At 35.8% G+C, this 23,431-nt stretch overlaps 1 protein-coding gene across 1 annotated transcript; it reads left to right on the top strand.

Moving 5' to 3' along the window:
- The first annotated feature begins 3,154 nt into the window (after positions 1–3,154).
- On the top strand, positions 3,155–21,505 carry LOC122052395 (eukaryotic translation initiation factor 3 subunit A-like). The gene is made up of 15 exons (XM_042613890.1): positions 3,155–3,283; positions 3,363–3,479; positions 3,977–4,081; positions 4,492–4,973; positions 7,729–7,944; positions 8,644–9,012; positions 9,099–9,128; positions 9,836–10,063; positions 10,178–10,339; positions 18,928–19,146; positions 19,224–19,430; positions 19,791–19,997; positions 20,085–20,165; positions 20,403–20,604; positions 20,764–21,505. Exons 3-15 carry the CDS (start codon positions 4,036–4,038, stop codon positions 21,201–21,203), a joined length of 2,889 nt encoding a protein of 962 aa, XP_042469824.1. The 5' UTR covers positions 3,155–3,283; positions 3,363–3,479; positions 3,977–4,035; the 3' UTR covers positions 21,204–21,505.
- Positions 21,506–23,431: the final 1,926 nt, after the last annotated feature.

Here is a 23,431-nt window from a genome sequence, read left to right as displayed (position 1 = left end):
TAAGAGGAAGGTTCAAAAGATTACAAGAGGCTTGTAATAGATTTAACCAACACTATTTTACCGTCTTTAAGCCTCTAGTAAGCTCCCCTTTTATAGCTTTGAAAACCTCTTTATTTTTATTTATTGTAATATGACATGTCACTGATTAGTTGACCAATGTATGATAGCTAATGAATATTCAATTGTTGTGTCATAGCTTTATTGATGTCCGTAGATTATATATATTTTTATGCACTATTTGACGCAATCGATTTGTATTTCATGAGTATAATCCATGTTTATTTCACCTTATTGCATTATTATATCATATTTCCACTCTTTTTATTCAGAGATTTGTTCTTTATTTATTTTTATCAACAGGACACATTTTAGAGCGAAAATGGAGTGAAAACATACATCAAAGCAACTCTAGAAGAAGATCAACAATCGAGTCGTGCCAAATGGCACAACCGTGTGCCACTCCAGTAAAATCCAAAAGGCATGGTTGTGCCCCTCTCCTGAAGGCAGCCCTGGCTCGTTTGTGCCAAAAGGCATGACAGTGCCTCACAATCTAGTAGAAGACACAAACATGTCACACCAAAAGGCACGGTTGTGCCCCTATTCCAGAGGCAAACCTTGGCTCAGCCGTACCAAAAGGCACGACCATGCCTCATTAGGCCGCAACACACATGCCAAGATTGTGCCTTTTTTCCAACAAATAACATGTTGCAGTCGTGTTTTTTGACATGGTCGTGTGGTGGAGAAAGCAAGGTGTTCGTGTGCCCTTACTATAAAAGGGATTTTCTCTCCCCTTTTGGAGACATCTTTGGTTTGGGATTTCAACCATTTCCTTGGGGAAGGGGGTTCTCCCCTCTATAAGGAACCCTAGAGCCTCCATCTCCTTTGATCTCGACGATCCATCCACCTCTGAAGCAAAGAAGTATCCCAAAGACACTAGCAATATCTACATTAAGCATTTCTTCTTCTCTATCCTTAGTTTTGGGTTGTAAAATGTTTTATTTCATGTCTTTAGTTTGTTCTTCTTTGCTATAGAGTAGATCTCTAGATCTAGGATGTAGAAAATAATTGCGGTGTAATATTGATATATAAACTATGTATTTGGTCAATTTCCTTGTTCAATGATATGTTTATGACTTATTCTATTGACATGTGCTTTACATGTATTTGACAAAATGTGTGTGTGTTCAATACATTTAGATGTAGAAGAGTGGTCACCGTATAGAGGAGGTGCTTTGGATCGTATGATCGGGGGACCTTGTGACAAAAGGTATCCCTTTAATTGGACTTTTTAGAGTATCACCTTAAAACAAATGTCAATTCTCTATAAGGGAAGTTAATTAGAGTTTGATGGATTTTTCTCAAATTAATTTTAGGAAGTGACTTGTATAATCTAAAGATTGTATAACCGGGGGGACCTGTGATAAAGGGTATCCCTTTAACCAAACTTTATAAATTACCTCATTACTTAATAGCATTAATCTGACATTAAGAAGTAATTGAGATAACTCTAGCGATTGTATGTTCAAGAAACCTTAGGGTATGCCTTTAACTAGACTTTCTAGAGGTACTTTTTTACTTAATGACTTTGGAACTTAGTGTAAACTCTCCGGTGCGATCTTCATGGGGTTGTGCCAAACTTTAGCTAGAATCCCTACTAGAGTGTAGGTATAAAGTTCAGGAGATGAATAATTCATAGGAACATTAAGTAGCATCATAGTGAAACTGAAATTCTAAAATCAATCTCCTAATCATTCTCTCTCCCTCTTTGCTCACTTCCTCTCTCTCTCTCTTGCTCAATGCTAAAGCGTTTGTGACAAACCAACCTTTGATTATCTAGATAACTTATTTTGTGAAGTCACTAGTGCTTAATTAACAGTCACTGCCAGATCAATATTTTTATTACTTGATGATATTTTGTTAACTTGCGGATTGTACAACACTTATCCATTAATTGTTCTTTTTTTTTTCTTTGAATTTATAGCATTAATCAATTGAATCCTAACATAAGTTGTTGATTTATCATTAATCAACCGCCATTAAAATAGAAATATTTCATTTATTGGCATCTCAACTTGAGTCAACTATTTAGTCATCCATTAATTCACTAAATTTTATATCAATCGACTGATCCAAATCATCCATGAACAGATTAGGATTTTACATTTTCAGTAAGTATTTTCATCAATTGACTCATCCACTAATCGATTGAAATCTTGACTACGATCATCCTTATAATCAAGTCCACCAAAATTGATTACCACCCTCACCCCATGGGTACATATTACTTAACTCTCACAACTCACTATGGAGTCTTACCATCACAACTTAACTTCATCCTAAAGTTGTCTCTAATTAGGCTTCTAATCCCTCAAAAGCAATAGAGTTCCAGCTCCTACACATGCCACTTCATATCATCCTTCACACTCTTCCTACTACAATCTTGATTGTACTTTAAAGTTCAGTGAATATCATATTAGACTCAAATTTATACATAATAACATCTTAAACTTAGTAATTTGATCTTCATTCAAAGTTTATCGCTTTTGTTTTGAATTATTAATATGCCATGCTTGAAGATTAACAAAATCTCTATCACTATATCATTACCCTAAGATCATATTAAAACTATATTGTAATAAAAGATGATTACACTTATCCTAAGTATTTTTCACAGTCCGTTCCTATGTTATGTGAAAGATAATAAATTATAGGATCAACTTATAGTCGACCATTAAATAATAAAGAATGGAAGAAATTCATTCTCCAAAAATATATATCCATCCACATATATATATATATATATATATAATATTTAATGGTATTATCATAATATTCAATATTCATTGCGAAGAATTGTTTATGCAAGTTATCAAACTTATTAGAATATATTTAATGGTGCAACGACATTATCTTGCACAACTTTCAAACTCGAAATTTTTTAGTTCTACTATTTTTTCATATGCTAGTCAATTTTTTACATTATTTTTAATTGTTTAGGGAGATAAACATAAAATCCATGAAAAAAAATGCTCTCGAAAAAAGCCGGTTCCGCTACCAGCATACTTTTGTTTGAGTTAACTCAAACCGAGCCGGATGGTTATTTTGCCGATTTGGCTCGTTTGTCCGATAATTTATGAACTAGAAAGGGCATATTCGGTATTTAACGATGCCCTTACAACCTCAGGAATAAGGATCTCTTACACCATCGTCTGCGGTTGCCGCTCCAAATCCGCCGCCGTCTCTCTTCTTCCTCTGATCTCCGTTCTGGTTTTGTTCCACCAAGGTTAGTCGATAAAAATCTTCTATAGAACTAATTTTATTTTATCTAAATATCTTACGGTCGTAGTTGAATCAATGGTTAGGTTTAAAGATTCATCCTTTCTCCTTCGTGGTCGTTGCGAACATCACCTCCTCTCCTCTTCGATTGTCGACCTTGGCGTCGAATATCTGTGAGAAGCACGACGTCGCATCCGTTTAAGGTAGGTTAAAATTTCCTCTGGTCCGGATCACCCTTTTTAGACATCTTAGTATGTGTATGTCTTTCATCACTGCACTTTCTCATCCTTTCAAATCTGTATTTACATTTTTCGTGTGATGCTTAATCTATAAAAAATAAGGTTTAGAGAATTTGAGGAAATGAGAATGATGAAATGGACGGAGAATACCAATGAATAGGAGGAATGAAGCGCAAATTTGGGTTTTCTAAGTGCTAAAATCGAGATAGTACATTGCTTGTGGTATTAAGTGATGGGCATCATCCTGTTTTTCAGTTCGGTCTTTTCTGTTGCGGTGAAGAGTTCATGGCTTTGGTTAGATTTGAATATGGATGTAAATATCTGATTTTGAATCTGTTTTGTGTAAATATCTGACTTTGGGTACTCTTTCTTGTCGGCATGTTGATAATACAGCAGAGTCTCTCAACTCTATCATGTCTGAGGCTGGGGTTTGACAATGTTATTTACATTTTTTTTTGCAGCATCCAACCTGCTCCGTGGTACAAAGCAAGCATCAACCAAACATATATTTGTGCAGAAAATGGCGACTTTTGCTAAACCTGAGAATGCTCTGAAACGTGCAGAGGGTATTATTTCTTTCTAAAAAAAAGATTCCACTGCACAGACTAATAAGTTCATACTGTTGCTTTTTTGCATCATTTGAATGCAAGCAGACAATGAGGCACATGCTGCAATCTCATGAGGAAAGTGTTTGTGTTAGTACATGTGTATCAAATGTTGTGTATTGTCTAATTGAGAAGAAAGGGGCTAAACTAAGAAATCATTCTCCCAGCAGTATGACTTTATTGTCTAAAAAGTGTATCTGCTGGTCTATTTATCAATTACCTTCAATAAGTATATCCACAACCAAACTTCTAGAATTCTCGTCTTTCATCGTCTGCTGTATGCACAGATTAATTTGCTTTGTTCTTTCATACAACATGCACTTTCTAATACAATAATATGCATGTTTTGCCCCTTGTCTCCTGCTTTTCAGAGTTGGTCAATGTCGGACAAAAACAAGCTGCCCTGCAAGCCCTACATGATCTTATCACTTCAAAAAGGTACAGAGCATGGCAGAAGTCTCTTGAGAGAATAATGTTCAAATATGTTGAACTCTGTGTGGACATGAGGAAAGGCCGATTTGCCAAGGATGGCTTGATCCAATATCGGATCATATGTCAACAAGTGAATGTAAGCTCTCTAGAGGAAGTGATAAAGCACTTCATGCAGCTTTCAACAGAGAGAGCTGAGAAGGCTAGAACTCAAGCACAAGCTTTGGAAGACGCACTTGATGTGGAGGATCTTGAGGCTGATAAGAGACCTGAGGATTTAATGCTAAGCTATGTTAGTGGGGAGAAGGGAAAGGATAGATCAGATAGAGAACTTGTTACTCCGTGGTTCAAATTCTTGTGGGAGACGTACAGGACAGTGCTTGAGATTCTGCGGAACAATTCCAAATTAGAATCACTATATGCAGTAAGACACCTACAATTTCTGTTTATTTGATAAAACACTTGCTTTCCTTTGAAAAATTTTAAGAGATTTTTTGTTAGGATCCTTTGTACATGCTTATACATATTCTGTTTCAAATATGTTTAATTCTATGACTACTTTGTAAAAACTCTTAAATGTTTGAAGGAACTATATGGATGTCAACTTACGTTACTCTTATTCTGTTGTAGCAATACGTTGTTCTTATAAATAAGAAAGTAGCAAGGCATTATAGAAGCATCTATTTTAACCTGCGTGAGAATCCTTTGATGTTTAAATCAATTCATGTATTTAGGTCCAGAAATTTATTATGTTCACTTATCTATTTTGAGTTTCATAGAGCTATCTATAGATTTTATGGCTGAAAGTTTCTAGAGTCCTGAGTCTAGCAAAGAAGACAAGAGTAGGAAACAAAGGTTGTGTAAGAAAACAACCAATATATATATTTTTTTTTAATTAACTTAGTTGATATGAAGGGGAGCCTTGGCGCAACGGTAAAGTTGTTACCATGTGACCAAAAGGTGACGGGTTCGAATCCTGGAAACTGCCTCTTGCAAAAAGCAGGGTAAGCTGCATACAATGGATCCTTCCCCGGGACCTCGCATGATGGGAGCTTCGTGCACCGGGCTGCCATTTTTTTTAGTTGATATGCATTTTTGTTTGTTCACTAACTTAGTCCAAAAGTATAACTAAACAGGTCAAAACCAATAATGGCACCATGAAATAGATTTGATGACATTTTATTCCAAAGAATGTTGGTAGAGTTCATTTGTTTGTGTAAAATGACCTATGTATGCAAAACTTTCTTTGTCGAAACTTTTCAGGAAAAATTTATATTATTTCCTTCCCTCCTTCCTTGAGCTTGACAAGTGGTTGGTTATGCTGAACAAGTTTCTGTGGAGATGTTGCCAAGTGGGCCTTGAAAGTTGAAGGTGGTTGGGTGTCTGTTATATGGAGATTGGGTTGGTGAGCAAAAGAGAGGGGTTTGGGTGGGAATGGAGAGGTTTGTAGAAGGGTGGTCAGATGGTTGTTTGGTGGAGATTAGGCTCTGGTGGGGATGACACCTATTGAGTCTTGGCGACAGAAAGCGGGGAGATTAAGTTCAGGATGTCTCTGATTGGGTCACATAAGGAAGACACCAATTGGGTTCCGGGGGAGTGGGGAGTGAGTAGGTCTTCTGGAGATGGGCATTAGGTCAGCAGGCGAAAATGGTGGCTATGCTGTTAAGGCGAGGGTGGTCGGCTGGTTGTTCAACGGTGATAGGGTCTGCAAGTGAAAAGGAGTTCGGGTGGGCTGGAGAGGCTCACTTGGGTATGGGTCCTCTATTTTCTGTTTTCTAAGAAAACATCCTTATTTTCTGTTTAATCTAGGTTTTTTGGGATCCCATGTTTTCGTGTTGCAACTTCTATGTCTTTTGATGTTGTGAGTCCTCTATTTTCCTAGTATCTTTTCATTTCAATGTTTCTATGATATTTGCTAGCATTTTGGTTCCAAAATGGAAATGAGTAGGTGCAAATGACACTTGTAAACAGGTTTCATGAAGTATATGCAAATGGTTATGTAGTCAACTTACTACATAGCACATATGCGGAGGCATGAGCAGTTAGTAATAAAATTGTATAAAATATATATTGATACCTAAAACATTTGTTGCAAAACAATTGTTAAGTTAATACTTATAAATCACCAGATGCTAAGTAGGATACTTGAGGATGTTAAGTCAACATGGTTTAGTTTAAATTAAGTTAAATAAACCAAATAATGTTAAGCATAAGTAAACTATGTATGTCATTGTGGCAAAAGGCGAATACGCTCGCCCCCAGCGCCCCCACCAACCCGTCCCAGGGCCAACACGGAGGAGGTAAATCACGGACGACTACTAGCCTTTGGAATAATGATTAGCACATAAGGGAGGTATTTACCTCGACTTTGTTGAGATTCGAACCCCAGACCTCATTGTGGCAACACTTCATGCGCTAACCACTAGACCCATCCGAGGAGACGTAAACTGTGTATGTCATGCGATTATATGTGGTTACTATGTGTTCCCTTCAAAACCTGCCCGTTTATGAGGCTCAAACAGGTGGATTTTAAATCTGTGCTTATAAATAATTTTTTTAATCCTTTTAGATATTCTTGTTTGATAATATGAAGCTGTCATATGCTCCTCACAAGTGACCTAGGACATCAACTGTCTCTCTGATGCTACTAGATCACTTTGCATTGTCATGTATGAATTGTGTATATCCAACCATGTGTATTTTTTTTCTTAATATATTTTTGTATCTTCTTTTAGGCTTCATTTAGTTAGATGAAAAAATAGGAGGGAGAAGGATTGATCACAAATTTTGCACATGAATATTTAAGCAATTCATGCTGTCATATGGACCTTTGTATTGCTTTCCCTCCTCTCTGTTCCCCCCTAATGCTTATATTTTGCAGTAAGCCCAGTCTTAGTCATTATCTGATATATCTCTAGTTACCTATGCAGTGTGCCTTTTATTTCTGATTTGGTGAAGCTATGTATGTTCTTGTTCTCACTCTTTTGTCGTGTAATTCTTACCCAAATTCAGTATTTTCCTATGTAGCTTATGAACTTATTGTAACCATGACTGTTTTGCTGTTAAGTTGTAGCAAAGAAGTTTCTCGTTCTATTATTGACAGAAATAAGATTAATATAATATTGGAGATGATCACACTAGTTTAAACGGAATCTGAGTAGTTCTTTCTTATTCTTTAGATGACAGCACATCGGGCCTTCCAATTTTGCAAACAGTATAAGAGGACCACTGAATTTCGTAGGCTCTGTGAGATTATACGAAACCATCTTGCTAATTTAAACAAGTATAGGGACCAAAGGGACAGGCCTGATCTGACTGCTCCAGAGAGTTTGCAACTTTACTTGGATACCAGAATTGAGCAGCTCAAGATAGCAACTGATCTGAAACTGTGGCAGGTTTATATTTTAGCATTGCATTATGTTCCTTTGATATATTTATTTTTCTCATTGTTCCATACCTACTATTGTTTTGAATGGTAGGGATTTTCCTGTATTTGCAAACTAGCATTGCAATTTTTTTTTCTGTAATGCATTTCCTAACTTAACTGCTAGACTAAAATTTTGGCTCTGGTATCAGCCTGCATGGTCTTGCTTTGGTGTAAATCTATATCAACATGCAATATGAGCTCATGTGGATCAGCCATGCCATTTAGTTATGGATTAGCCTAACTGAATTACTTGTCACTTGGGGTTTCATAGTAAATTCAATGTGAACTTTGTAAATGCAGCTTGAAGAAAATATCAGAACGATGCAAACTTATTATCTATCTTTATGGTAGGGGTTCCCTACTTGATGTATCATTAGTAGAGTAGAAGCTCTTTGACACAGCCTTCTATCATCTGAAAGTTGCTCATGTGAAGTCATTCCCATACATTTCCGTCATTCCAATTATTTACGACCTTTAAGATGCCTGGAATTTGACATGGTTTCATACAATAGGGGTGAAGCATTTACTTCTATGCCAATATATCTAGTTTTGGTGTTGTTTTCATCATATCATGCATCACCTATATGAGATACCGTATGAGATAGAAATCTGTGTGTTTTTTTAAATTGAATTCATTAACCTGTTATTGTATTGTTTTCTCATACAGGAAGCATTCCGCTCAGTTGAGGATATCCATGGTTTGATGAGTATGGTGAAGAAGAGTCCCAAGCCATCATTAATGGTTGTATACTATGCCAAGTTGACAGACATATTTTGGGTTTCAGATAGTTATTTATACCATGCGTATGCATGGTTGAAGCTTTTCACATTACAGAAAAGCTACAATAAGAACTTATCACAGAAGGATTTGCAGTTGATAGCATCATCTGTTTTATTAGCTGCCCTTTCGGTGGCCCCTTATGACCAAAAGCATGGTGCATCCCATTTGGAGCTTGAAAATGAAAAAGAACGTAATCTACGAATGACTAGCCTTGTCAATTTCACTCTTGATCCTAAAGGCGAGACTAAAGAAGTGGTATGTGTTTAAGTTGCTTACATGTCATCCAATTGATTTTTCTTATGTGAAATTGTTAGTTCTGATGTCTCAATTTTGTTTTGCAGCTTTCGCGTGCATCATTGCTTGCAGAACTGGTATGTTCTACATATTTGTATCAGTTTCATCTACTTGTGCCTTGACCAATAATAATTCAGTTTTATATCTTCCTAATTTTTTAACTTTCTGCAAGCTGTATATTTTGTTTTCACATACTTAAGATGCAAAAGTTGAGTAATTGTTCGATTGATACTAATAATTTGTGATTTCTTCTTGGAATACAATTAATTATATCTTCACTAGGCGCTCATTTTAGTTGATGTATTGATGTGAACTTACACAATTAATTATATCTTCTCGGCACTCAATTAATTATACTTTGTATTCACCTGCAAAACTTACACAATGTAGTAGCATTTTTTATCTGGTAAGCTCCATTATGATAAAATAGATGTAAACTGCGATGACTATCCTGCTGTGAGCTTTTGGGCCTTTGTAATCTCTTGGCCATGTTTGTTCGCTTTGCCTGATAGTAATTACTAATTATGCCTTTCCTTGATTTGTTTGTTTCTAACCTTTACAGTGCAGGATGGAACAAAAAGCATTATCAATTTTCCTTTGCAAAATGCTATGTTTTCTAGCTAATTTAAAGGATTATTACCCTCTATTACTTCTGTTTCTATGGTTGACAAGCTTAAACACTAGACGACTCCATGCTATCTGTTTTGCCCATACATGATATCGAATTATCGTTCAATTCATGGAAGCAAACACTTGTTAATTCTGCAAAGTCAATGTTGTACAGACCAACAAAGGTGTGATGACTTGTGTCTCTCAAGAAGTGAAGGATATCTATCATCTCCTAGAAAATGAATTCCTTCCTTTAGACCTAGCAACAAGAGTCGAGCCTTTGCTTGCTAAGATTTCAAAACTTGGTGGTAAGCTATCATCAGCCTCATCAGTTCCAGAAGTGCAACTTTCCAAATACAATCCTGCTCTCGAAAAGCTTACCACTTTAAGAGTTCTTCAGCAGGTGTGATTTACATTTTCTTCTCACGCATCTATGGGTGTTATTTATTCAATATTTCCTTTCTTTTTTTTTTTTTTCGTTTCTCAAGCCTTTTTTTCTTGTCTTCTATTCTATCAGATTTCCCAGGTGTATCAGTCCATAAAGATTGAGTCTTTGTTGAAGATGATACCATTTTTTGACTTCTCAGTTATGGAGAAGATTTCTGTAGATGCAGTCAAATATAATTTTTTAGCAATGAAAGTTGATCACCTGAAGGGCGCTGTTTTATTTGGCAATGTGGTATGGTGTCTAAACTCATATTTACCTGTTTTCAAAGGCATGTTATGTTGATTTACATTCTTTAAACTTTAGGTATCAAATAATTTCAGGCTTATTAGCTTTTAGGTATAGCTTTCCAAGGTGTATCATCTTCTCACTAGCTGAAGATGATTCTTTTTTTTATTTGACTTCCTGAGTTCTGATTTGTTAAATAATTTTGCTTGCATAAATGACAACTATATTTCATTTGTTTTTATTATGTGTTTGAACATGTTTACCCTATCTTACGGAGCATGTGATGGAGTTCTGTAATTGTAGTTGCCCTATCATTTTATCTAATTTTTACATGAAGATCTCTTTTCATATGCTATTTTTAGGTTTGCTATGTTTTATATTGTGAATGTTAATATTGTTGGGATCAGTGACGTCGCTAGAGGGTTGATTGTGTGCTGATTTATAAAATATTAACAAGTGCCCCTAGGGCGTTGCAGATGGTGGATGCATGACATCTCTGGCGTTATGGCCAGGGGCCGATTCTTAGGAGGGAGTTTGCCCCTTTATATGCCTAACGCCCGTGTATCTGTATTTACTTCCCTCCATATCCGTGAGATTGACACTAGAGGATAGTTAAAATAGCTGATCTATTTTTTTTATATAAAATGTTAACAAGTGGAAAATAAACAAAACAACAAAATACAAGCACAACACCTCAATTTCACATGGTTCGGCTTGCTCCTACTCCACGACCTAGCATCCTAACGATAGTACCACTATGCTTTCACCTTTTTGGATACTTTTAGGAAATAGAGAAACCTCTTACAATACCTATTGTTACAAACAATACAAACTAAATGCAAAGATAAAGATGATAATGAATATAATAACAACCAAGTCTTATTCATTAGGTGGATTTGGCTATATAGATCCTTTTATGCCATTGGACTCTATCCCCTACTATATAATCATTTATACTTAAATAAATTTTATCTTATTTTATTATTGCTAACCAAGTCTTTTTTGGTCATTCTCTTCTTCGTTTAATGTGTGTGTGTTACACCTCGCTTAGTTGGAACATTTATTGATCCTTTAAGTATATTTCTGTAACATCTTAAACGTGTCTCAGAGTTTTCCTTCAATAGATACAACTCTGACTCTCTTTAATGCTCTTATTTATTATTTTTTTTATCCTTGTATGTCCACACGCCCATCTTAATATCCTCATCTTAGCAACTCTCATCTTTTGCTTATGTGTTTGAGTCACATAATAACATTCAACGCTATATAACATAGCATGTCTAATTAGGGTTTTGTAGATTTTTTTTAAAGTTTTAGAGATACTTTACGATCATATAAAATACCAGACGCCCTCCTTCATTTCCACTATCCTGCTTGTATTCTATGTAAGACATCTTTTCAATTCCTCCATTGTTTTGCAAAAATGATTTTAAATATTTAAAGCTCTCAATTCCAAGCAACTCTTCATCTCCTATCTTAACAATTGTCTCATTACGTCTATATTACTAAACTTAATTTCTATATATTTTATCTTTATTTTACTAAGCCTAAATTTTTTTTTCTAGTATTTGCTGTCAAGATTTTAGTTTAGCATTTACTCCTTTACGTGTTTTATCTATCAAAATAATATCATTTGCAAATAACATACATCATGGTATTGTATCTAATAATTAGTATAAAAAGATAAAGACTTAGAGTTGATATTTGATGTAACCCTATCTTTATTGGAAATACTTCAATTACACCGCTTGAAGTTTTTACTCTGTTATTATATCCTCATGCATATCCGTAATTAGTTCAATATATGTTATACTAATACTTCTGTTTTCTACAATTCTCCATATAGTTTTTTGTTGGGAATGATTTTTTCTAAGTCAATGAATATCATGTGTAGATCTTATTTTTCCTCCTTATATTTTTTAATTAGCTGTCTAAGAAGTTATATTACTTTTATTATTGACTTTTCAAGCATGAATCCAAATTGATTTTTGGTCACTGTAGTCTTCTTAATCAATTTTCTATTACTCTCTCTAAGTTTCATGGTATGCCTCATTAGTTTAATACTTTTATAATTTGAACAATTTTGTACGTCTCTCTGTTCTTATTTAAGGGAGTTAGAGTACTTACCCTCTATTGATCAATTTTTTTTTTCATTTTCAATATCATGTTAAATAGTTTTGTTAGTAATTTAATATCTTATTTTCATAGGCACTTTCATATCTATATTGGAATATCATCTGGTCCAACGACTTTTCCATTGTACATTCTATTTAAAATTTTATTACTTTTGAAGTTTGAATTGTACAATAACCATTTAAATTTTTATACTCAGGTCTACTTAAATTTTCTAAGTTAAGTTGGTTACCTAAATCTTCATTAAAAAATTGATAAAATACCTCTTCTATGGTTCTTTTATGTCTTCATCGTTTATTAGTACCCTATTGCATTCATCTTTAATATAATTTATTTGGATAAGATCTCTTGTCTTCCTTTCTCTCACTTTAGTTATTTTATAAATGTCTCTTTCTTTTGTATTCAATTTTTTGATACAATCGTTTAAAAATTTTATTCTTTCCTTCATTCACTATTTTCTTAGTCTCTTTCTTGGCTATTGTGTTACGTCCTAGAAGAATTCCTAGTCGGCAAATGGACAACATAACTGTGATAATATGAAGCATAAATACATTGTCACAAGATTACTCACAAGCAATAATCAACAGCCCACACGGCTAGAACATACACAATCACGCAGTTATATACACAGTCCACTCGATTGGAGTAAAATAATCACAACCACACAGTTGTATAATAAATAACCCACATGGCTGTACTAAAAACACAACGGAAATGAAAGGAAAGTCCAAATAAACCAAAATGATACAATGCATGCCGGCATGACTTAAACACAACAAAATACTAAAAACGGTAAAGAAGCCGCATGACTAAACTCTAATACAATGCCAATACCATAAAGAAAAATGTATAAGAACACAAGAGCAAAGTAACGACCGTCTTCTGATGTGAGGTGGGATCGACAGACAAGATACATTAAGCGACTCCATAATCACTACCTGCTACCTGAGAAAAAAGATAACATAGAAATGCGGCGGTGTGTGCGGGTCACTTAGCGGGTAATAAACAAGATAGTATATGGTCTATATAAAACATGGAGATCATAGTATACAATCTGAGTAGGGAAATAAGAACATGATCATACTGACATAATCAATGCATCTAAATATAACTGACAATATGCATACACATACTCAATTTGGAATAGACATATACGGTATAAAGATCATGATCACCCATAACATAATAAACATGCATATCCAATCTAGAATCAACACATACGAAATAATGATCAATAAATTCACCAGGGATCAGCAACAGATCTGCTTGTAACACCTAAGCAATATAACCGATAGTATATATATGTATAATAAATGACATGTATGCAGCATGACAACCATATGCAATAGTCATAGTTCAAACAAGTGCAGCTTATCATAATCACATGTAGCTAGTATCTACTAGTCATGTATGCAAATATATATCTACAGATACACCGCGCATCATAGGCAAAAATGCACATGCATGCCATATTTTCACCCCCGCCACCTCTCCAAATACCACGACTCCTGTATGGCCGGGAGGCTTGGGTCTGTGACAACTGTACTAACCTCCAGTACAACCACTATAGAGCGATCGAGGTGGACAGTCGCTAAGTAGTTATATAACTACATAGTATTAGGGTCTCTGATTACTCACATCTCTAGCCCCACTACTCATGAGTGGTCGAGGCTGACAGAGTAAAACACTGAGCAGCCAAGTGAAATCACAACAGGACTAGCTCCACTCCTAAATACCACTCTCCATCAGTGGATGAATGGACAACTAACATGTCTAATGACTAGCTCATACCTAAAGGAGCTAGTGGTCATCAAACCATCCACATATATGACTGACGACTAGCTCATATCATAAGGGAGTAAATGGTCGTCAGCATGCAGTCTAATGATGGACATGATGTGATAATCATAATATATACATCGTCATCATCAATGCAACCTCCCAATCCACATAAGCACCTCTAGTACAATGATCTATCTAACCCCTATATCCACAGGTATGGGTAGATCCAACTGGTGACTACTAACCAACAAATACAATAAGTAGCCCACTAGACACGTATATAACATATTCGTACACACCTTACAATGTAGGTATAATCAACATGACTCCCCCAATATCCCACCAGACACATATGCTCACCAACATAGGTACTATCGACATATTTCCTCCAATGGTATACACTAGACACATGTGCACACACACATGCAAATGAACACACATGCAAATGAACAATCAACCTGATAAACTCCTACAACACATACCAATCATGTGTACACCAAAATCATATGCATAATCAGCATGATAACTCAGTCAACAAGTTGTCCCCTATGGTGCATACTCTAAATGTGTATACACAATAGAATATAGATATTCAAAAGTCAAGACTGTATATGAAATAAATAGATGATCTCTAAGATCAATCAACAGTATCAAGCAGGATAACAATACAGATAGATTTAAGGTAAAGCAACTTAATCCATCAATCCAAAAACAACTATACACTAAGATTAAAGAGCTAAAGAGGCTATGGAAGAAGTACCCACCTTTATACGTAGTTCGTGTCAACCGTCTTCAACAAGTCCAAAAGATTGCATCCAACTCAAATCCTACAAATACAGGATACGAGACAAAACTAAGAATCTATAATAATGTATCAACTATTAATCAATCTAAATCGATCCAAACTCTTCCTTCACATACTTCAATTTAATCCAAGAAAAACATGAATTAACAATCCAACATATCCTATTAATAATGGATTATCCACAATCTTCACCAAATCCATCTATTAATCATCATACTAATCTAATCAATTTCTACTATCCATCACTACTAATGCTACTATTAATCATCATGGATAGCAAATTAATCCAATTAATCTCCTAATCAAACAAGTTCTTAAACCATGAAATCTCACCTTGATCACCCCTTTTTCTTCTAATTTTCTGGACTAGCACAAGAATGACCATAATAGAGTAAAACGACTAACTCCAAGCTACTTTTCAAATTTAGGAAAAGATTCAACCCTTTATTAATCCCCATGCCAGGAAATGTAGTCAAGATCTAGGTTATTACCCAAGCTATCGGAAGATGGTGTCTCCGATGGCTGGAGACGGAATAGAGGAGCTCTGCGGAAGGGACATGAAGCTGCTACCAGTCGTGCAAAAGGGGAAACAACCAACGATGCTCACCAACAGAAATGGTCAGAGCTACATCAATCGATCAAATAATTAATCACAATATCCCCAAATAGAAGATGAGATCGTATCTCGACTAATCAAACACTAAGCATGACTTACCACTTGTCCAGATCTATAGTCGCACAATGAAAGATCCAAGGCTACCCTGATGCCGATCTAGGATAGAGGAGAGTGGCGACGGCGCTAGGGCGCAACTCGGTGATTAGAGGAAGGAGAGGAGCATGACGAACAACGATCAACACCAATTGCCGATCAATGATGCACAAATCGGAATCAATGCCCTTTCCATAGCGCCGACGGAAGAAGAGGTCTCACTTGATGGCAAGCGGCGTCAGTGATAGGGCTCGGACAATCGACGTCAGGTCGCGAGGGAAGAAGGGAGCTCATGAGAGGGAAGGCGTCGATAGATCGAAGCTAGGGCACGAGTTCCCCTCTTGGCTAAAAACCCGTATGCGCAAAGAAAAGCACTCAGTGAGGGGAGACAGTGGTTGGACGGACTCGGGCAATCGGTGGAGGAGAAGGGTGGCTCGGTTGGCGATGGGCTAGACCACACCGGCGCAGTCGAGAATCGTCGGCGTCAGGGGCGGAGACCGCGATGAACAAAGGCATCGGGGAAAAAGAAGAGGAGCGGTGTTTAAAGGGAGCTAGGTCACTGTAGCAAGATTTAATACTTAGGGTTTAATCAACGTAACCCTAAGTTAACTCCTCTATCAACTCCCACTAAAATTGATTGTTTTAAATAGGCTTCTTGGCCCAATCGATTCATCCTCTCAAAATGAGTCAAAATCCAGAAAAATTTCTAAAAATTCTTGAAAAATTCAATAAGATTATTTCTCAAATAATATTATTATTTAATTATTTTTTGGGTGTCGTATTTTACATATTGTATATATTTTTTAAAGTTTTTATTGTTTTTACAAATATATAATTCCTTATAAGTTTATTTTTCCTTCACTTTCTCTTGTATTTTCTCATTGTACCACCAAGATTCCTTAATGGTGCATGTTCACTCACCAAGTATATTTTTAGCTACTATTTTTAATTTTGATATCATCTTATTCCATATCGTATTAATTACTGTATATTTTACCTAATTTTTGTACTCCTACTTTCTCTTTAAATATATTTTGCTTCTCATCCTTTAACTTCCATCACTAATTCTAGGAGTCATATATATTTTCTTTCTATTGATACTATACTTGAGACGTATATCCAACATAAGAGATACACAATAGATTCTTGTTTTGCTTGCTATTGATTATTTTTGTAATGCCTCTTGAAAGTCTAGAATTCGACAACGCTTACCCTTAAAACCCTAAGAATCAACATCCAAAAATCTTCCACGAAACCTTCCTTTATAGGTTATAGGTCGGGGCCGAAAATCGTCTAATAGTCAATTGTTAGCTTCCATCAATTTATTGCTCTAGTCAGAATTGAATGTTGCTTTGCCCCAATGGCTGCATCCATCTCAATATTGAGGATAACAATTGACTGCTATACCACTTTTAGTTGACTATTTCATCAACAATCGAGTTCTCAATCGATTGATGTGGTATATTAGTCATTGATCACATCAAAAACTCCCTTAAACCCCCTCAAATTTTGAACTTGGTTTAGGATTTACTATTCCATAGCAATCGACTAATACCTCTCTCTTTGCAAGACAAAGGCTAAAATCTCACTTTGCTTAGTATTCGATTGACCTCAATTTATCAAGACTTCATTTGTCTAGTATTCGGTCAATCCCGACTTATTAGAACTTCATTTGCCTATCATTCTATCGCCCTTTGTCTGCGAGACTTTTTTAATTGTCAAACATCTGGTTCTACTTGATTTATTTGGACTTCATGTCTCGTATCTAAACGGTCCTCTATGACTTGTGAGGACTTCACCTCTCGTGTCTAACATCTGGTCCTTCATGATCTGTTAAGATTTCCATCTTTCATGCCTAATATCTATTCCATGATTTATTAGGACTTCCACCATTGTGACATCACGTCTTATGCCAAGTGCTTGATTCTCCCTAATCCACTTGAATTTTGCCCTTGCTAACTCACTATTGGACTTTTAACCGCCAAGTATTTTATCAACCGTGATCCACTTGGACTTTGCCCTTAAACTCTATGTTGAATTTTCAACTGTCAAGTTGCCCTTGCACTTGGACTTCTTGTTCAACCAACAAACTTGACAGGTCACCCTCGCACTCGGACTTCTCGTTCAACCAACAAACATTGAACTACTTTTGATCTGAGGTTGATTGCACCAACAATCTCCTCAAGTAATCTCCCCTTTTACTTGACATTTCCCTTTTAACCATCAAACATATTGGTCAAATATCAAAACCCAACTTGAGCTAACTCTAACTTGGTCAACCTTGTCTAGAGGTGGATTGCGACAACAAACATGAACTATAAACTAAACAATGTAATGTGATGCTCGTATGGGCATAATGTTTGTTAGTGCAGCATATGAAATTATGGCTTATCCAACTCAGTTGCAACTTGTGATATTAAGTTTCTGCAATTTTACATTTTTGTATTACATGTGAGTTTATTTGTTCAACTTGAAAAGGTGTAACCCAAGATCTTCTCTCATTGTGCGTTGTCACAGTTGATGGTACAAAGACTTATTGCCTTATAGTTGGTTTTTCTTGGAGAACTTCACTGTTATGCTTTTGTGATATTATTTGAATACAAGTTTTCATCTTGCACTTGCACTTGCACTTGCACATTTCCTTCTAGATAAATGACGTTGTCAATAAATCATGCTTGCTAGATCTGTTTTATGCTTGGTTCATCTCCATTGTAATTTCTATCCACAAGCACCAAACCTTGTTTAATGGAATTGCTACTTAGCTTCACAGATTCATTTATGTTATTTACCTTGAACTTATTTCTCCCTAAATGCTACTCTATTTCTTTATATTCTGACAAATAGTTTTAGTTTGCATTTCTGTATGTGTTCATTTATTGGATTGTATTTTACCTCAACCCCTCTTTGCATGCGCTACTGTTGCTAGGTGAAGTCCTCCCATGATTTACCTCCCTTCCATATAGTGGGAGGTCAACCTTGAGGGGTCGCCGAGATGATGGTTTCACCTTTGCTGTTGTATTTTGATGTGGATTTTGTCATTTGTTCTCATTAAGAAACTGACATTGTCCTTTAACTGCTTGAGCTTGCTTTTATCTTTCCTGGTTTTATGCTAAGTTATGCAATCCTTATGATCCACAATTCATATATGACTTGGTTCGTTCACAGGACATTGAATCAGAAAAGCTCTCTGATCATCTTTCTATTCTCGCTGATTCTCTTAGTAAAGCAAAGAACTTAATTTCTCCACCTATAAGGAAAGCATCCAAACTGGGTATTGGATATGATCTGGCAGAGATAGTTGACAAGGAACATAAGCGGCTTCTTGCTAGGAAGTCCATCATTGAGAAACGCAAAGAAGAGCATGAACGTCAGATGCTGGAAATGGTTTTTTCAAAACTTTTGCTGAGATTTATATTTTGCTGAAGTTTCAATATTAACTATTATCTTTTGCATATTTCAAGGAGCGACAAGAAGAATCTAAAAGATTAAAACTACAGAAGGTAACTGAGGAGGCTGAACAGAAGCGGTTGGCTGAAGAATATATTCTGAGAGAGCAGCAGCGAATTCGCCGTGAAATAGAGGAGAGGGAACTTCAGGAAGCTCAAGCAATGCTTCTTGAAACACAAAAGGGTGCCAAAAAGAAGGGAAAGAAACCACTGCTTGAGGGGGTAGTCTTCAAATTCTTATAGTTAATTAGGCTAATTGTATTAGCTGTAGTTTTTCTCTTTTGTTTTGTTGAAAAGTGGTCACAAATATTTGTTAATTTAGCTATCATTTTCTTGGCAAGAGATTTTTTGATAATATGCATGTCTCAATATCACATCTAGAAGTTTAGTTTTAATTGTGATAAAAATTGTTTTCCTTTGAAAGATTGTTGTTTGAATATTCTGCTGTTTCATTACATTCCTTTATCTTTTGATTGTTAACCCTTTTTTACTTGATTACATTGCCATGCCATGTTTTCTTTTTTAAAATGCAAAATGATTTTTTTTCCCACATTCTGTATTTAATTATTTGTTATTTGTCAGGAGAAGGTCACTAAGCAGACGTTGATCGAGATGGCTTTAAGCGAGCAGTTGAAGGAAAGGCAAGAGTTGGAGAAGAAGCTGCAGAAACTTGCCAAAACAATGGATTATATGGAACGGGCAAAGAGAGAGGAAGAGGCCCAACTCATTGAGCAAGCTTTTCAGCAGCGTTTGGTGGAAGAGAAATTGCTCCATGAACGCGAACAACTGGTTTGATATACTCAAATGCGCTCTGATTTGTGAAGTTATGATTATTTTGTTTTTTTGGTAATGTTGAAAAAATAATGCTTTTTCCAGAAAGAGATAGAGCTAAGCAGGCAGCATCATGCTGGTGATCTCCAAGAGAAGAATAGACTTGCAAGAATGTTGGAATGCAAGGTTAACATTCCTTTTTTGTTACCTTTTCAAATAAAATGTTAAGCAAAATTTAGGAAACAATGTATGTATTTTTATTCCTGCTTAAAGTCTCTACCATTTATATGTTCCAAGTTTTGCCTAAGCGCAAGTGATTTTAACAAGAATATGAAAGGAACCACAGTTTCATCTAAAATACTAGACAATTATATCTTTTCAATGAGTTTAATCTTCTTATGTGATTTATTCAATTCTCTCCAGGAAATATTTCAGCACAAGGTAGTTATCCGACGTGAAGCAGAGCATAACCAACTGAAGAAAGAGCGTGATGATAAAATTAACCAGATTGTAACAATGCGGAAGCGTGATCGTGAGATCAAGCGGAAGCTTCTCTATTATCTCAAATCCGAGGAAGACCGGTTGACCAGGCAACAAGAAGAGGAGGAAGCGAGAAAGCGTGAAGGTAATTGGAATTCTCCAAACAGTGTGACAATATATTAGCGCTGCTTCAGTTAGTTGAGAATCCTCTAAATGGTGTTCTGCTTAAAACTGTTGGAAGAACATGGTGTTTGTTATACCCAAACTTTCAGGAAGTTACATCTTTTACGTCAAAATATTGCAGAAGAAGAGAGGCGAAAGAAGGAAGATGCAGAGCGGAAAGCAAAGCTGGATGCAATAGCTGAGAGGCAGAGGCAAAGAGAGAAGGAGTTGGAAGAGAAGGAAAGGCTGCGAAGAGAAGCACTCAGAAGACCCACTGAACCTCTACCACAGCCAACTGATCCTGCTTCAGCTCCTGAACCTGCTCGAGTAGTGGCAGCAGAAGCTGCCGCTCCTGCATCTGCTGCACCAGCTACCGCAAGATATGTGCCAAGATTCCTCCGTGAGAAGAGTGAAGGACAAAGGGCAGCAGCAGCTGCCTCTCCTGAGCCTGATCGGTGGGGAAGGAAGGATGATCGTCCTCCCCAGTCAGGTGGTGATAAGTGGACAAGTGAGAACCGCCGGCCTTCCTTTGGTGGTTCAAGGAATTCATCTTCATCTTCCTGGTCAAGGACACGCAGTTAGCGCAACAAATATGTTTTGAGCAATGTGCTGTGTTTATCAAGGATGGCTGAGTGAGTGGTTAAGTGAAAAATTGTTCCAGACTATGGTTGAGTTCATAGGGTGATTCTGTTTTGATCCACCTCAGTGCTTATTTGAATAATTTATTTAGATAATTTTGTTGCATCAGTGATTCCTAGTAATCAAACTGCTCACTGTCATTGATGCAGCTTTTTGTTTCCAGTTGGTGAAATGTTATTGTTATTTTGGAATTTGACATCGGCATGTACTCTTAAATCAATATTTATATTCTTTACTGTGATGCATTTATGTTCCTTACTGTGATGCAAAGTTGGATAGACCTTTATTGATGAGTGAAAGAAATGGAGGTTTCATCCCTTGGTAATAGTGCAGTGGTAAGGTGTACAACAGATTAACCAAGCATTTATGGGTTCGTTTTCCCTTATGACAGATTGTAGTGTATTTTTTTCCGGTAAAATGAAAAATCTGGGACTGTTGGGAGTTGTTTCTGGATTATATCTTACTATTTTATTAAAAATCTCTCTCCTTTATTAACTAATTTTGATGAAGTTTAAAATGTATTTATGTTAATGTCCTTTTTTCTATTTACATTAAAAATAATTTAAAGATTTATTAGTAATTCCACAAATGAAACAATCAGTGATCTAGAGTTCGAGACTCAGTTATAGCGTATTATTATGAATTTTTCTCATCATTAATTTTCTCTGATTATTTTATATAAATAAAATATAGTTTTCTTTAGTTCCATATCATAGAATTGACAATACTATGATCAAAAAAACTTCTATAAATATTTTAGATCGACGATGTTAAAAAATATACTTTTCTTAATTTTTTTTTAACTAAGACAAGTCTAATATTAAATTAAAATATTTTTTTTCATAAGAAGCCCATTACAGTAGTCATTATTGCATGGATATCTTACCCAAATAATTAATTCTTGATTTATAAGGGTGATATTAGAAAATACAAACAATTCAGATTTTTAAAGACCCAAATAATTTATATATTATTATATTACATACGCAATGTGTGATTGCGTGTATGATGATACTAATATATATATATATATATATATATATATATATTTTGGACCCGAGCAGGCTAAGAAACTATTTCATTAAACCAGATAAAAGGGTACCACATTGGTCCACACCTACACATCACATCCTCACGAAGCCTCAAAATCTACTTAGCTATGTTATGAGCTTATGCATCCTGCTCAACTGCCTTCTAACAAAACATCAGTTATCGGTCACCGCCCCGCCAAGCTTCCAGATGTCTTCAAGCGGAGTTCAAAGCTTGGCAGTGTGTGATATCCCAATTCCTCGAGCGTCCAACAACAATTAATAATTTGAAACAACAAAAAACTGGCAGTGACACTATAAGAAGATGGTTTATTCCTTAGAAATTTTGTATGAGTTTTTTTGTTTTTTGAATGAATCAAATATTGAAGAGCAAATTTTGTCACGCCTCGAGGGAGTCTCTGTTCGACAAACAGATAATATCTCCCTCGTATGATAATATAAGAAACTTGAATACATAGTCACATGACTGTATAAGTATAATAACTTACAATCTACACGGTTGGAATCGTACACAACCATGCAGATAGTAAGTAGCCCACACGGTTGGTATCATTCACAACCACACAGATTAATAAATATCCCACACGGATGTAACAAAAATACAATGGAAAATAAAAAGGTAGGTCGTCCAAACCAAAATGACAAACTATGTATCAGCACGGCTTAAATACAACAAGTATATAATGAAATAAAAGAACGCCACAAGTTATTCAATACATGAACAAGTCTGAAGACCAATAATACAAGTAAAAGTAATAGCGGAAGAAGACATTCAATGTGACATGAGATTGACGGACAGGATCTCTAGACGACTCCATAAATCCTTTGTCTGCTCCCTGGTGAAAGGAAATCAGTAAAACGGGTGGTGAGTCCGAGTGACTTAGCGGGTAATAGACATAGGCAGTGCATAGTTAATATAAAATATGAAGATTAAACATACAGTCTTGATGAGGAAATAAGAACATGATCATATATGACATAATAAGTGCATATAATCATAATTGACATAATGAATGCACATACCAAATTTGAATCTAACACACACGGTATAGTAATCAGTAGACTTACTAGACATCAGTAACAGATCTGCTCATAACACCTGAGCAATATAACTAATAGTAT

This window comes from Zingiber officinale, chromosome 3A (genome assembly GCF_018446385.1).
Source record: "Zingiber officinale cultivar Zhangliang chromosome 3A, Zo_v1.1, whole genome shotgun sequence".
Lineage (NCBI taxonomy): Eukaryota > Viridiplantae > Streptophyta > Magnoliopsida > Zingiberales > Zingiberaceae > Zingiber > Zingiber officinale.
Note: the sequence above shows the minus strand (reverse complement) of the source record. Positions and strands in the feature narration are given on the sequence as shown.